Source organism: Phragmites australis, chromosome 6 (assembly GCF_958298935.1).
Source record: "Phragmites australis chromosome 6, lpPhrAust1.1, whole genome shotgun sequence".
NCBI lineage: Eukaryota > Viridiplantae > Streptophyta > Magnoliopsida > Poales > Poaceae > Phragmites > Phragmites australis.
Window position 1 is genome coordinate 35204425 of NC_084926.1, and position 15766 is coordinate 35220190.

General features: G+C 44.1%; 1 protein-coding gene across 1 annotated transcript; it reads right to left on the minus strand.

The window, feature by feature from the left end:
- Positions 1 to 3832: 3832 nt before the first annotated feature.
- Positions 3833 to 5253, minus strand: LOC133920603 (expansin-A23-like). Its single transcript, XM_062365207.1, has 3 exons — positions 4911 to 5253; positions 4485 to 4809; positions 3833 to 4380 (listed from the first exon to the last, which is right to left on the minus strand). The coding sequence occupies exons 1-3, from the start codon at positions 5083 to 5085 to the stop codon at positions 4068 to 4070; spliced, it is 813 nt and encodes a 270-aa protein (XP_062221191.1). The 5' UTR covers positions 5086 to 5253; the 3' UTR covers positions 3833 to 4067.
- Between the last annotated feature and the right edge of the window lie 10513 nt (positions 5254 to 15766).

Below are 15766 nucleotides of genomic sequence, written 5' to 3' on the forward strand. Positions count from 1 at the left end.
TCTAACCATCTCACATTTCATCTATTATTGAGTATAATAGAAAAATCATTTTGACATCTTCTGATTGAACATTTTAATGGCTATTTGAACATCTAAATGATCTTAAATTAAAATTTTGTCAACTACAAAGTTGTAGATCTCGCCGAGTTCTACAATATTTATATAAAGTTTATCTCCATCTAACTCCGTATGAAAAAAGTTTTTGTCTAACCCGTGCAATGTTTAGTAAAACATCAATAACTTTTACATACGGAGTTCTATTTCGATGTTGGATCTCTACTTTCGAAGCTAACAAGGAGGAACATCCAAAAAAATACACGTCTTTAGACATGTACCTTTCTTGACCCAAAAAAGGCTCAGAAGATCATTGACAGGACCTCTGAAGTTTTTTTTTCAAAAATTGACCTTCTCCGATTTGCATGAATTTTTTTGAAGACATAGTGCTACATTTGAAAATTATTGTTGTGCAAACGTTTCATCAATCCAAGTTACCGAACTCACGATAAAAATCTTTGAATTTGTAATTTTCAACTTTGTGATCCTATGTGTGTCTTTTTCAATAATTCCTACTAGCTTTACACTAGATCCAGCACTTCAATTTCTGGCCCTATGTGTTCGACAGTATTTCTATATTTATTTATGCATCTATATGGTTTTAAATAAAAGTGATCAACTATAAAGTTATAGACCTCGTCAAGGGCTCTAATTTTCATATAAAATTTTTTCCATCTGAGTTAGTATAAAAAAGTTATAATTTTTTTATCTGACTAGCTATGACTCAGGATCCGATCAGTCATTAGTGATGGATCACCTAAAGGCTCATCACTAATGAGTAAGCCATTATCACCTATCACTAATGAGCGTGCCCTCTCTACCCATCACTAATGACCGACTCATTAGTGACTGGCCTTTAGGTAACCCGTCACTAATGAGTGTACTCTCTCTACCAATCACTAATAACTCCATCATTAGTGACGAGCTTTGAAGTCACCTGTCACCAATGAGTGTGCTCTCTCTACCCATCACTAATAACTCCATCATTAGTGATGGGTTTGAGGTAATCCCTCGCTGTCACTAATGACCCCTCATTAGTGACGCGTCATGGCCGAGTCCCAACCCGGGCCACACATTAGTGACGGGTCGTTATTTAACCCGTCACTAATAGTGTAGTAGTGACGCATATTAAGCAGCTGTCACTAATAACTTGTCTTCTTTGATGGTTTCTTACATAGTGAATTCGGCCCATTCTTTCACCCAAGCGGAGGAATGTTTCCAATGGATTTCTCCTCATTCTTTCATGGGCTGCATCTGGCCTAACTCTGTTCGATTGGTCTGCCAGCAATGTTAGCCCACACCAGTGCTCTAAGCTGCTCGCTTATGGATATTAATGGGTCGGGTCCGGCGAGCGGAGCAAACCCACACCCAACCCACCATGCAAACCTTGGTACCCTACCCATGCCCAAAATGGCTGGAGGGTAATGCTCGCACCCATGCCCTCTAAGCACTGGATGCTCATGGGTTTGCCCGTGGATTTTTTCTAGGGAGCAAAAATGCCATCCCAATGATCATATGAATCATCTAATCTCAGGCATCCTATCGACAAGTAGTAAAAACAAAACAAACCACCATAGAAATAAAACACATAAAAACTTTGAAACAAGGAGCACATAAAAACCAAAACAACAATCAAGCATAGTGGCATAGAACTTTAGGACACACTGACACAAGTCTAGACTCTAGAACATGCTGGCAAGCGGCAAGCCACAACACGCAGTATAAAAAAACAATACAACTCAAGACACGAGTGAGTAGGCACCAGCTGGGTGCGGGACTGCGAAGTCTGGGCGTCAAGTGGTCAAACTATCAAGAGCTCTGGGTCATGGGTGGGTTGAAGCAAAAATTAAGGTAAGAGGAATGTTTTGGTGTTGGTCGGATAGATGACCTATTGGGCTGTGGAATGTAGTATTGGATCCTAGAATGTAGGTTGGTGTGTAGATCCATGGTGGTCTGCAACAAGCTGTTGTAGCCCATGGCCGAAGTGCAACATTGCTGGGTGAGGAGGTGGGTGCGATGGAAAGCAGGCCTCCCGATGTGGAGCTTGACAGTCTAACATGAATAGGAGATGGGTTCAAGGCTGTGGGTCCCATAAAACAAGTCGGGTAGACATTTCTCTACCAACGTGGTTCCCCTCAGTGTTGGATATTGGGCTCATCTTGTTTCTTGTTGAAGATATTAGCTCATTTTCTCTCTTCCTTCAATTCTATGATGCATCACCTCTCATTCTATGTAGCGGCCCATTTAATGTCTAAGCCATCAGTCAGAGTGAAGTGTTGAGAGTGTCCTCACTACTACAAAATCGGCTAACACTGATGGTTGTAAATCGGTCTTCACTATCGATTTTGCTTCCGATAGTGAATACTCGACAATGAAATTCGAGCGCTATCACTACCGGTTGTGAACCCGGTAGCGAAGCCATTTCCCGAAAACAAAAAAACAAGAATCTAAGCTCGAGTGGACGCTCGAGCTGAAGCCGCTCGAGACTAAGCCACTCGAGCCCGCCGTCACATCGCTTGCCATCGTGGAGCTTGGGTCGCCGTTGTGGACCTCACCGAACACACCGCCCCGCATGGACCCCCCCCCCCAACCGCCGCCCATGCCAGCTCTACGTACCACACACACATCCAGATGTGGCGGCACAAAGGCAACCGCCACAAAGCACGCCACACCCCCAGCTCGACGTCTGCACTGCACCGCCGTCTGATCCTGACCCCAACTTGATGACACACACATATGCACATCCATATGTGGCGGCACGAAGGCCGCCACTACAGAACATGCTGCGTCCCTAGCTTGCCGTCCGCACCTCACTGTCATCCCCCATTCACTTCTGGCCCCAGCTTGCCGGCGTGTATCTATGCCCCTAGAGAGATCCATGGCTGGATCCTACCGTGGATCCCCAGTGGATCTCACGTGGGGAGGAGGAGGAGGCCGGTGGGGGAGGAGGCAGGGGAGGACATGGCTGGATCCCACCGTGGATCCCCAGTGGATCTCACGTGGGGAGGAGGAGGAGGCCGGTGGGGGAGGTGATAAGAGAGAGAGAGAGAGAGAGAGAGAGAGAGAGAGAGAGAGAGAGAGAGAGAGAGAGAGAGAGAGAGAGAGAGATGCGTGGTGGGGGAGATAAGACAGAGGCGCTCACCGTCATGGAAAATCTCTGAAGCCAAACGTGAGGACAAGCCAAAATTAGAATTGATCAAAATTTTAGGTCCGAATAGACTATCAGTGGCAGTTAATGGCTAAAACCGACACTAATAATCAGTACCAGTGCTGGTTTGTACTACAAACTGGCACTGATACGGACTATCTGTATCGGTTCTTGGCGACTCCATCATGGTTCGGGTGCGGGAGATTAAAAACCGTCAGTGATACATTTTAACTGCTGGTTCCTGCACAACTGGTAGTGATGAACCGTCGTCTATGGCTGGTTCTGTAGTAGCACCTTATGATGTTTAACTTTGTAGGAAACATATGTTGTTTTATTATCGAACTTAATTCACAAGCTTCACTGAGCCAACTCAGAATATCAAACCATAGTCTAGGCTCGCTCAAGATATGCTAATCGACAATCCTACCATCACTCCACAAATTTATACCAATAATGAACATATCAACCTAGTTTCTTGTTGGAATACACAACTTTATATACATCTTTATATACACCATAAAATTTATATAAACACAAATGTGTGTGTGTTTGTGTGTGTCTATATATACACACATATATATACAGTAACAAGTTAAAAAATACACACATATATACATCTTTATATACACCATAAAATTTATATAAACACAAGTGTGTGTGTTTGTGTGTGTATATATATATACACAAACATATACAGTCAAAAGTTAAATAACAGGAGAGGTACAAGCGGTAGTAGTGCCTGTTGGATCAGTATCTATTTACATGTAATGCACATAGTGTACAACTGAATGAACTTCCAGTAAGTTTGACCGTTTGTAAGTCATACGCTCATAAATCAATCACAAGGAAATACTGCGGAGCATCCTCACTTGAATTGCAGCTTGCTTGCAAATGTCTGGCCAAACTTCCATCCTCGTGGCACCACGTTTGTGAACACAATGGTTTGTCCATCGGTGTCTGCCAATCTGAATGAGAGCATTTGCCCGGTGAGATACGTTAGAGAGTGCCAGTTCGCACCCCAATTGCGCACCATTGGCATCCAACCAGTCGAGTTGGAGCCCTTGACATCCATTGATTTGATCGAACCGGCTGCTGCAACATTGGTCACAAGCACAAGATTGAAGTAGTCATGTCCGTTGATCGTGAACCTCACGCCACCTCGCTTCACACATGGAACTCTGCATGGAAGAACGTTCTGTTTAGACTACTGCACCAAGCGACGATGGCGATCCTCCCTTAATAGACTAGTAATAAGTGCAAGTCAAGCTGCATATATAGATACCTTCTGTACATGACGGGGATGATGCCTCCACGGTAGACGCCGATCTTCTCCCAGGCCGGTTGCGCCATGTCGAAGTGTGGCCGCGGCGGGTTGCACCAACCGCCATTGTTGCTTGGGAGGTCCCAGTTGGGCGGGCAGAAGTTGGTGGCCGTGATGGTTACCGTGACGCCGGGCTTGCACCACCTCGGGTCCGCCCTCTTGCGGTCGCAAGCGATCTTGTAGCACTGCCCGCAGGACGCGCCGTCGTTGAACAGCGCCGTGCTCAGCGCCGCCGTCCGTGTGCCGTATCCCTGCGTGTACAGGTTCCCATACCCGCACGCACCACCTGCGAAATGATACGCGCATCATACATACAGCTGTCTCACAATCTCTCTAGCTATATAGCGAGTGCATTTGAACCATGGCATAAGTAATTAAGCTAGTTACCCATGGTGCCGGAGGCGTCAGCGCCGCCGTAGAACGTCGCATTCGCCTTCAGCCATCCGCCCGGCGCCGGAGACGACGAAGTGTTGGTGGCGACGTCGTTAGCGGCCACGGCCAACACCCAGCCGACTGCGAGCAACACGGCAGTGAAAACTCGAGCTGGGGCCATAGTCGCCATACCAGTCGCTCGGTTTTTGTGCCTCAAAACACTGCACGAAAGTCTTGTTGGTCAGGAACTTGAGCCGCAGCCTGCAAGAACTGGTTTGTTCCTTTGTATGGAATTGAATGGACTTTGTTGTGATGATTATTGTGCGATGATTGGGTACGAATATATAGATGCACAGCCTTGGCCGATGATTGGTCAGTAATCACGATTGATTGGTGGCTAGAGGATTAGTTAAACAAATTAAGGCCATCTAACGAAGCAAGCCGGCCGCCGGATATGGCTGACGTGCACGTGTGCATGGCTGTGCCGCCGCACTATATATGCATGGCTTACGGGCCAATCCAAAATAGATAATCAAACCTACGCCGCAGACGCGTTATGGCCATTGTATATCTCGTCGATCTTTGCTTCAAACTTTCCGGTTTTGAGACGATCGATGCGTACTTTTGAAGGTGAAAAGAACATTTCCCTGCATATTTGTTCAGGGTACTCCCTTGTCTAAGAAAGCATGTCGTGTGTTCCTTCAGACATAAGTACCAGTGACATTCATATGAACCTGGACCGCAACATCAACGGCGCCCATCGGCGTGAATTCAACTAATGGTACGGTTAGTTTTGACCTTCGAACCGCGGCAAGTCGTGCCTACAAAAAATACGAATTTCGGAGAAAACAAAAGAGCTAGAGCCCCGGCCAAGTAAGTTTTGATAAGCATCTGTAAGTTATTTCCCTAGAGCTTGCCATGACAATTTTTTTTAGACAATGGGAAAAATGTTCCGGCTTTTTTATCGCGTGATGCATACAACTCTAATCCATTATTATATTATCTCGGCTCATAACTAAATGCTAAAGGAAATACAAGCGTAAAAGATCATATGAATGTAAATCATTGATTACATAATCTAGTATTAAACCATCACCTATTTTTGACGAAGAGCTCCATAGCTACCACCTCTAAAGCTTGGCATACAATGCTTATGTTTTCTCTCTATACTTTCCTGCTGCATCAATCTCTAGAATCTGATCAGCCAATAAGTACTCTGAAAAGTGCCTGCATAAAAGAATTTATTGTTTTCTTATCAAAGACAATATCATTACGGAATAGCCAAATTGTCCAAAAAAAGTGCAGCCACCCGAACCAAGATTTCTTTCTTTTTTTTACTCGCTCCTAAGTCACCTAGCCAACCACCCATAATATGGTGTATATCTCTAGGTTTATTAATGCCTAGAGCTATTCTCACTATCCGCCATAATGAGTTAGCAAAGTGACACTAAAAAAAATATGTTGAATATTTTCATTGTGATTGCAAAAGCTACATTTGAGGCTACCTGATGAGGACATCACCTCTTTAGTTCCAGCCACATCACTTGCTGTTTCCACAACTCTAGAAATGATACAAGGACCGATTACTCGAGCTCGTGCGCGTGAACGGAACTACGTGATTCTCCTAAGGAATGAAGGTCCAGAAGATGGCAACAAATAAAGGGGTGCTGCGCCACCAATCCTTTGGGCCGGACCTATGTAATAAAGTCATGTTTTAGAAAGTTTAGGAAATGTTAGAAGGAGATTTCGCCCTGCCTTTGCTGCTGGCCGAAATCTCCTCCCGCTCCTCCTATTTAGTCCAGGTCGAGCCTCCCTTATGAGGTGGGTTTTCTTTTGTTTAAGTTTAGCCATTGTGCAAATATTGATCTTCGATTGTGTCCAGCGACCACCTATTAGACAACAGTTGAGAACCCCATATTCGAGTGATTTCAGCTTGCCTACATCTTGTTCTTGCTTGTTCTTCGATTGTTTGCATGAATTGAACCTCATGTTCAGGTTGATCTTGCTATTCCAGCAAGGTCAATAACCATTTGGAGTTGGTTCTGTGATTGCTAAGGCACCCACAACATATTCATTCATAGTCGGATCGAGAGAGTCACCACCACCTAACCGATATTTATCATCTCACCGAAAGATCGGGCACTCCAGGCATATCAAGTGGTATCAGATTTCAGGTTGCTCGGTAAGATCGTTCCCCTACCTTTGTCGTGCAATTTACATTCCTATCATCCACATAAAAGCCAAAAAAAGGATAGGTTAGTCTTGCTGTCCAAAACCGTTGTGCCATTGCATCTTTCTTTCAGTACTTTTTGCTTTGTTGAATTTGTGTTCTATCATCGTTCTGTGTTGTTGGTCGCACAACAACATTGTATTTCTTGCTTTGCACCATGATACAACCCTTGTTTTCCCACGCAACAACCTACACATCACAGCCATACCCGCAAGGAAAGCTCTCTCCGAATTGGATAGTTTCGACTCATATTTCTGCGCCCAGGTGTCTTTCCTTTTTAAACGGCTTTAGCAAGGAAAATTCCAGCGCCTGTTTTTCTTCTAGGAGCCAGCGTTACCAAAGCAAAAGGCAAGGTGCACAACACAAAAAGGAAAGAAAAAGCCACACCTAGTTGTCAAAAAAAGGGGGTCATGCAATAGGAAAGTTTTCTGCCATATCAGAACGCTATTGGGTCATGCTGTAATTTACTCTTGTTGTCTCAACCATAGAAGGCAAGAGCCATTTCCAGGGTTTACCGATCCATTGAAATAGGAAGGAAAGTACCCAGGTTGATCCATGCGCACAGGCTTCCTTGTTTAGAGAGAGAGAGAGTATCTTTTAATTACCTTTTTACCCCTGTGCGCCAAGCATAGGCTACACTCGTGCTTCCTGATAGCCTTCGTTGCACCAAAACAAAAAAAAATTCCATTTCATCGTTCGAGACTAGTTGTTGCATACTACTCAAGCTAGGGGTTGTTTGCATTGAACTTCGTTTTCATATGCATGTGCCTCATGTCGTGTTAACTTTTCTACCCCCCTAACAGTAGCTTTGAGTAGTCAGCTAGGGTCTCTCCTAGTACTTGGTGTGAGGTTAATTCGTTGCTTGCATCAAGTCACATTATTCGTTACACAACCAAGCTGATACGTTTCTCACCTTGTTTATACCAGCAGCATTGAAACATATTTTGAACACTTATTCAAATTGCATGTCCTGAATTGATTGTGCTCATCCTTGCTACAAAGTGAAACCTTCCTATAGCTACACAAATTTCTACAACAAACGGCTTTGTGTCACCTGGCAATCGCTCCATCCAATCTTCACTGGTTGACGCTGCTGGTTGCAGGTCACCCCTGTCGGCTTGGTAAGAATTGGTAAGAATTTGATAATGGCTTTAGCGTGTGTAACCTGAACAGTACCACACCCTGAAGTTGTAGGACATACACTTGTGTTCCTTGCTCTCTTGTTTTGTTGTGCTAACAATGACAGGTCCTTCGGATACTTCAGACAACAGGATGGCGCATTCTCCTCGAACAAAGGGCATCATACAGCACTTTGAGCGGCAAATGAGGCTGCAGGTAGAAGGACTTGACAATGATATCCGAACAACAAATGAGCACCTGGGCCAGCTTGAGAGCTCCCAGCTTGCAACAGGTGCAATGCTCAATGAGATGAAGACCGCGCAGGCCACCACCAACACCAATCTGGCCAACATCATGACACGCCTTCAGGACCTGTCACAATAGCTTGCTAATGTTGTACAGGGCCAAGCTGCCTATAGTGAGATTGACGAACAGGGCGATGCTGATTACGCTGGTGACACCAAGCATGAAGAGCTTCCCAATAACCACAATGCTTGGGATCATCATCGGCGGCGTACAAATCAGCAAGGTATGCGTCAAAACTAGCACCGACGTGAGGTACGTAATCAGGATGATTCTTTTGCTAAAGTTAAATTCACTATACCTGCGTTCAATGGCAAATATGATCCTGATGCTTATCTTAACTGGGAGCTCGCTATTGATCAAAAGTTTGCATGCCATGCTTTTCTTGCAAATAACCAAGTTTGGGCTGCTACTAGTGAGTTTACAGATTTTGCATCTATTTGGTGGCGAGAACATTGTGGTAAGCATTTCAATAACATCCCCACAACTTGGGAAGCTTTAAAATTGCTCATGCGACATAGATTTGTTCCCTCGTACTATGCTCGTGACATGCTTAATAAACTGCAACGCTTACATCAAGGTACCAATTCTGTTGAAGAGTACTATCAGGAGCTGCAAATTGGTATGTTGCGTTGTGGCTTAGTTGAGAATGATGATGCAACTATGGCACGGTTTTTGGGGGGGCTGAATCGTGAAATTTAGGATGTTCTTGATTACAAGGAGTACAATAATATTACTCGTTTGTTCCATCTTTCTTGCAAAGCTGAACGTGAAGTGCAGGGACTTCAAACGAGGACACAAGCTAACTATTCTGCAGGTTGCACCAACTCTTGGAAACCAGCCACTACGGCTGTGTCGACCTCCCCTTCGGCTGCACCATCTCCATCCAGCAACAAACAACAAACCGTGGCTTTATCACCTCCTATACAAACCAAAACTGCACACAACAGTTCAACACCAAGTGCGTCGGTTGCTTCTACCAGATGCACTAAGGATATACAATGCCACCGCTACAAGGGCTATGGACACATCATCCGTGACTATCCAAACAAGCGCGTGCTGGTCATACATGAGGATGGTGAGTATTCTTCAGCTAGTGATTTGGATAATGCCACATATGCCATACTTGCCACTGACGTTGTAGGACACAAAGATACATTTGCTCATGAAGAACATGTTGCTGCTGATGATGCTGACAAGTATTTGAGCCTGGTAGTGCAGCGTGTACTTAGTACTCAGCTTGCACCACAAGAACGAAACCAGCACCATACTTTGTTTCACACCAAAGGCGTTGTTCAAGAGCGATCAGTTCGAATTATCATCGATGGTGGAAGCTGCAACAACTTGGCAAGCACAGATCTGGTGGAAAAGCTTTCTCTCTCAACTCGACCACATCCCCACCCCTACCACATCCAATGGGTCAACCAAGGTGGTAAGATAAAGGTAACATGTTCAGTAAGGGTCCACTTTCTATGGGTTCGTATCATGATTATGTTGATTGTGATGTTGTTCCTATGCAAGCATGCTCCTTGTTGCTAGGTAGACCTTGGCAATATGATACAGATTGTGTGCATAATGGTCGCACTAATCAGTACTCACTCCTCTTTAAGGGAAAGAAAATTGTTTTGCATCCAATGACCCCTGAACAAATTGTGCGAGATGAACTTGCTAGGGCGAGTAGAGAGCGTAAACAAAGTGAGAATCAGATTGTAGCACAAGAAATAAAACTGAATGGTCTTGTTTTGCTTGCTACTCAAGCTGATTTCGATGAGTGGGACGCTAGTGCCTCTACTTGCTACGCTCTCATATGCACACAGGTGTTGTTTTCGATTGACGAGGCACCATCTTCTTTGCCTCCTCCTGTCACTAATCTTTTACAGGAATACTCTAACGTTTTTCTGAAGGATTTACCTGTAGGTCTCCCACCTCTCCGTGGCATTGAACATCAGATTGACCTTATTCCGGGAGCTTCATTGCCCAACCATGCGCCATATCGCACTAATCCCAACGAGACGAAAGAAATCCAGCGCCAGGTACAAGAATTACTTGATAAGGGGTATATCTGTGAATCTCTAGCCCATGTGTTGTTCCTGTCCTATTAGTGCCCAAGAAAGATAGCTCCTGGCGTATGTGTGTTGATTGTCGCGCCATTAACAATATCACAGTCCGATATCATCACCCTATCCCTAGGTTAGATGATATGATTGATGAACTAAGTGGTGCTATTGTGTTCTCTATGGTTGATTTGCGTAGTGGGTACCATCAGATTCGCATGAAATTGAGGGACGAATGGAAAACAGGTTTCAAAACTAAGTTCGGTTTATATGAGTGGTTAGTCATGCCTTTTGGATTAACTAACACACCCAGCACTTTCATGAGACTAATGAATGAAGTTTTGCGTGCTTTCATAGGCAAATTTGTGGTTGTCTATTTTGATGATATACTGATTTATAGCAACTCTTTGGAGAAACATCTTGATCATTTACGTGCTGTTTTCGATGCTTTGCGAAGTGCACGTCTTTTTGGGAACTTGGATAAGTGCAGCTTTTGCATAGCCCATGTATCTTTTCTTGGCTATGTTGTTACAACACAGGGTATCGAAGTGGACAGCGCCAAGATCGAAGAAATCCAGAGCTGGCCAACTCCTTTCACGGTGACGCATATTTGGAGTTTCCTCGGGCTTGCTGGATTCTATCACAGATTCGTTCGTGATTTCAGCACCATCGCCGCCCTGCTGAACAAACTCACGAAGAAAGGTGTTCCATTCTCTTGGGGTCCAGCACAAGATGATGCCTTCTTGACTTTGAAAGATAAGTTAACCCATGCACCTTTGCTTCAACTTCCTGATTTCACTAAGATATTTGAGCTAGAATGTGATGCTAGTGGAATTGGGCTAGGAGGTGTGTTGCTGCAAGAGGGCAAACCAGTTGCTTATTTCAGTGAGAAATTAAGTGGCCCTAGTTTGAACTATTCCACTTATGATAAAGAGCTATTTGATTTAGTTCGAATGCTTGCGACTTGGCAGCATTATTTGTGGCCTAGAGAATTCATTATTTGAAGCACAGTCGCCCGCATGTGACACACCGCCTCCTACCACGCCGTCCTGGCCCTTCTGTAGTGCCACACCATTTCGCCATGACACAAGACCGTCACCATGCCACTGCCCTGCCCATGTGTTGTCGCCTTGCTGCCATCCCTACTCGAGCGTGCCATCCCGAGCACTACTGTGCTGACGCTGCATGCATAGCTCCACCACTCGTGCCATCGGCCCTCCACCACGATGAGCACCCCCTTCCTTTCTCCTCCTTCTACCACAGCGCCGTCCCGCGTCACCACATGGTCACACCCCGCCGCGCCGCTGAACCAAGCTCTGCCCGGCCTCATGCCGCGCTACGCCGTCACTGTGCACATCCGTTCTAGCCTGCACCTCCCGCTCGCGCCAAGTCGCCCCCGTGCGCCTTTGCTGGCCCATGGCGCTGGCCCATGCCGCGCCTCCGTCCGCCCGCCAGCCACTCCTCTGCGCTGTGTTGCTCGACCGAGTGCCACGCCATGTCATGCCGCCATCCTACGCACTGCCACCGTGCGTACTGTCCCAACGCTGGCGAACCCTCTCTCTGGCCGCGCCCTTGGCTCACCCCCCTCCGGCTCCCTCCAGCGCCGTCGTCTCCTTCCCCTGGCGCCTCCCTCTCCCTCGATCACTTTCTCCTTCCTCCCTGTGAACTGCACGCCCACACAAAGGCCATCCGACCTTATCCCTTAGGCCTCCCACCAATGGGTGGACCCCACCGGACCGGTCCATGGTGGGCCAGCCACCCAAGCCGGCCTCGGTCCATCGATCCCCAGACCGATTCTACTGCGCAGTGCTGCTCCCATCGACAAATCTGGTGTACGGTGCACCACCCTCACAGCTCCCTCTGGTTCACAGATCCAAAGACCAAGTCCGTAAAACAGTGACATTTTCCAATTTCCAGGATTTATCTTTCCGATAGATCTTCTAATAGCCATATCTCCTCCGTTTCAACTCCGATTTCGGTGATTCTTTCACCGATATTCCTATAAAATCATAATCTATCTCCATACCAAATCTTGTAATTTTTGGAGTTTATTTAATTTTCTCGTTCAATAATTATTTCGTGTCGCGGCGTTTAATCTAGATTCAGATCTCGTCTTTTAATAAATAAAGTGAGTTAGATAATTACATAAATATGCTTAAGATATAATCATGTATAAGTTGCTTATATTAATCTAGCTTAAGTGTAGATTAATCATCATGTGATTTAAAGGGTAGTTTTTAGATTAATCTTTTAATTAATGTTGCAATATATTGTTATTTGATGTGATATGTTATAAATTAATCTTACCTTAATTAAGGTAATAAATTAACCTATGTAACTGCTAAATAAATAAATATCAGTCGTTAGAATATGATAGAATAATTTAAACATTATTAATTAATTAATTAATTGAATAACCTTTTGATAATTAATTAATTAGATTAACATAGTAAATTATCCTAGTAAATAATTGCATGCAAGCTTTTATGATAGCAATAAATATAACTTAATTAGTGTGGCAATTAAATAACACTAGGTAATTAAGTTGTTTACTAAATAACCATATTTAGTGTAAGGTTAGAATATTTAATCTCCACACTTAAGCACAGATAATCGTCTAGAGTTATACTTACGTATATATGTATACATACTCACATACATATAGACATAAGTAACACATACGTTTATGTCGGTACATGTGCACTCACTTACACGTAGAAACCCTAGCTGTCGCCTTCCGGCAGTTAATCTAATAAACGCTCATGCAGTTGATCATGTTTGTTTAGGTTTCTCTTAGGTTAATAAAACCACTAGGTTATCAGCTTAACCTAGATTCCCTAGATGATCCCGCTATTCTCTGTATATTAGCTTCGTATTGCTTAGAGTTTCTGATCGTTTTCCGCTAGGTTTAGCTTTTGTCATTTTCCCTCAGTCGTTCTTCTTTCGCTATGGTATTTCTTGTTTTATTTTGACTTTTTGTCGTTAATCTTCGTAGGCTCAAAGTTATGGTTCTAAGCAAGAATGCGAGGAAGGAACTAAAGGAAATGTCCAACGATGAAGAAGGACCCTGAAGATTTGAGCGACAAGACCAATCGTGAATTAACCCTTCAGGAAGGCAAGTCCTATCTCCTTGATCATATTGAACCTATATTTTCAAATAATATTCATGATCAACTAAAACTGAATTTATTATCGCATGTGCTATATATTACGCCTTTACAAACTACTTGCAATAGTTAATCCTATCAAACACATACCATGTCTTGAATATTATCATCCAGAATACATATCATGCTAGGATTACCTGTCATTATCTATATTAACGGTAGATGACGCCATGATATCTAGCATGCTTAGGATTGAATACGTCTCATCGGAGATGTTGCTTTTAAAACACCTCTCCTCAGAGACAAGATTTACTGTTATCAATGATAACTCATATACCACGAATCCTTGATGGTTGTGAATTCTGTGATGGTTGTGAATTCCGTGATGTCATGTGGGATATAGAGGGTGATGTGTAAAAATGGGTGGAAATTGTTTTGACGCGGGCAGGTAGAGTGATCATCCGGGGATGATGCTCTTGTGGGTTTGAGTTACATGATGGTATTCATTTCCCATGAAGATGCCTGGCCCGACCGTTTAAGAACCGAGTCATTTCGCAGCCATACCTTAGCAACCCCGTGCAACCATGCGTCCTATATGGGCAGGACTTGACTTTCCTTCACCGGACTTAGTTGGGCATCATACTAGAAGGCTGAGAGCAATGAGAAGCCAGGGGTCCATCTGTCCCGCTGTTCGGAGGTTTCAGGGACCAGCTTAGGCTTAAAAAGGGATGTTGGCCTTCGGAACATGCAGCTCTGGGACTTGGCGTGTCTCGTGGAAAAGCCCGGCAGAAAAGGTGTTTGGAGAGTCTCGGTATGATTCGCTCCTCCGCTCGCAACGGTTGGAGGCTGAGCATATCGCGTGGGTAAAGTTGTACAACCTCTGCAGAGTGTAAATCTATTCGGATAGCCGTGTCCACGGTCATGGACATGCAAAGGCTGAACCTTTTTGACTAGACTTGGTGCGTGCGTCTTGATGAGTGAGTGTGTGAACTAGATATCCGTTTGATGAGATTCCTGGATCAATCCGCCAGAAGCTGTGTGCTACTAGAGGTACACCAGATTTGATAATAGGGACTGCGGGTGAGGTTTAGCCCCTCCCAGGACTGAAAACCCCCAGATATAACTTGTTACCCTGGTCCCGGTTTTAAACTATTTCGATAGCTTTGCTACCAGGTCACCTTCTAATACGTTGGGGACTTGAGGTGATACTCAGTACCAACAGAAGATGCCTGCAATTGTTAATTTTAAAACTGTTTCCAAAAGCTTTGTTACATTTATTTCAAAAGTACAACAGTAAAGAATATAATTGGATACTTGCATAAAATCTGCTTTACGCTCAAAAATATGCCGTAAAGCCTTATCCTTGAAATATCCATTATGCATGTATCAACTCTTTGAAATAGTATAGGACTTGTTGAGTACCTTCCGTACTCAGTCTTGTTGCTTTCAGATTGTTGAGTTGGAGATCAACCTCAACCCAGATGAAGTTAAAGAGAAGAAGTGTAAGGTCGCGTCCGCACCCATGTTGCCTGTGCCATTAGGTTGCATCGTCATTTCACTCTTCTGCCTGCCTGGTCTACTGTGGATTCTTATCCACAAGATCAGCTTTTCACATTTCAGGTATTTATTTTACTTATTTGTATTCGAAGTATGTATTTGATATCATTCTATTGAATTATGTGCGTATCAGCTACTTGATCCAGGGACTAATACATGAGGTACAGGGAAACCCGGGTTCAGGGTCCTGATAGTTTGGTATCAGAGCTATACTTGGTTGTAGGTCATGACCTTAGTATAGACGTTACTTATACTTTAGTTTTATTATAAACTCTTTAAAGGAAAACTCTTACTTATCCTATCTACATCTTATCGATCTTACCTTACATTGGCACTCTGTTGCAAAACTTGTTGATTCCTCTTTACCCACCTCTTCTCAAAGCTTAACGTGGAGAACACTGACAAGATAAAGGCTTACACAAGGAGTTGTGTCAAGTATGAACCCTAACCCCTATTCTTTATCGTATCGTAGTAACGAAAAACTAATTGTGATTGTTCACA

Excerpts from the sequence above, each read along its gene's own strand:
- LOC133920603 (XM_062365207.1), bottom strand. The coding sequence starts at position 5,085 with ATGGCGACTATGGCCCCAGCTCGAGTTTTCACTGCCGTGTTGCTCGCA. Across the intron at positions 4,810-4,910 it reads TGACGCCTCCGGCACCATGG|GTGGTGCGTGCGGGTATGGG; the intron begins GTAACTAGCTTA and ends ATCATTTCGCAG. Across the intron at positions 4,381-4,484 it reads ATCCCCGTCATGTACAGAAG|AGTTCCATGTGTGAAGCGAG; the intron begins GTATCTATATAT and ends TCTTCCATGCAG.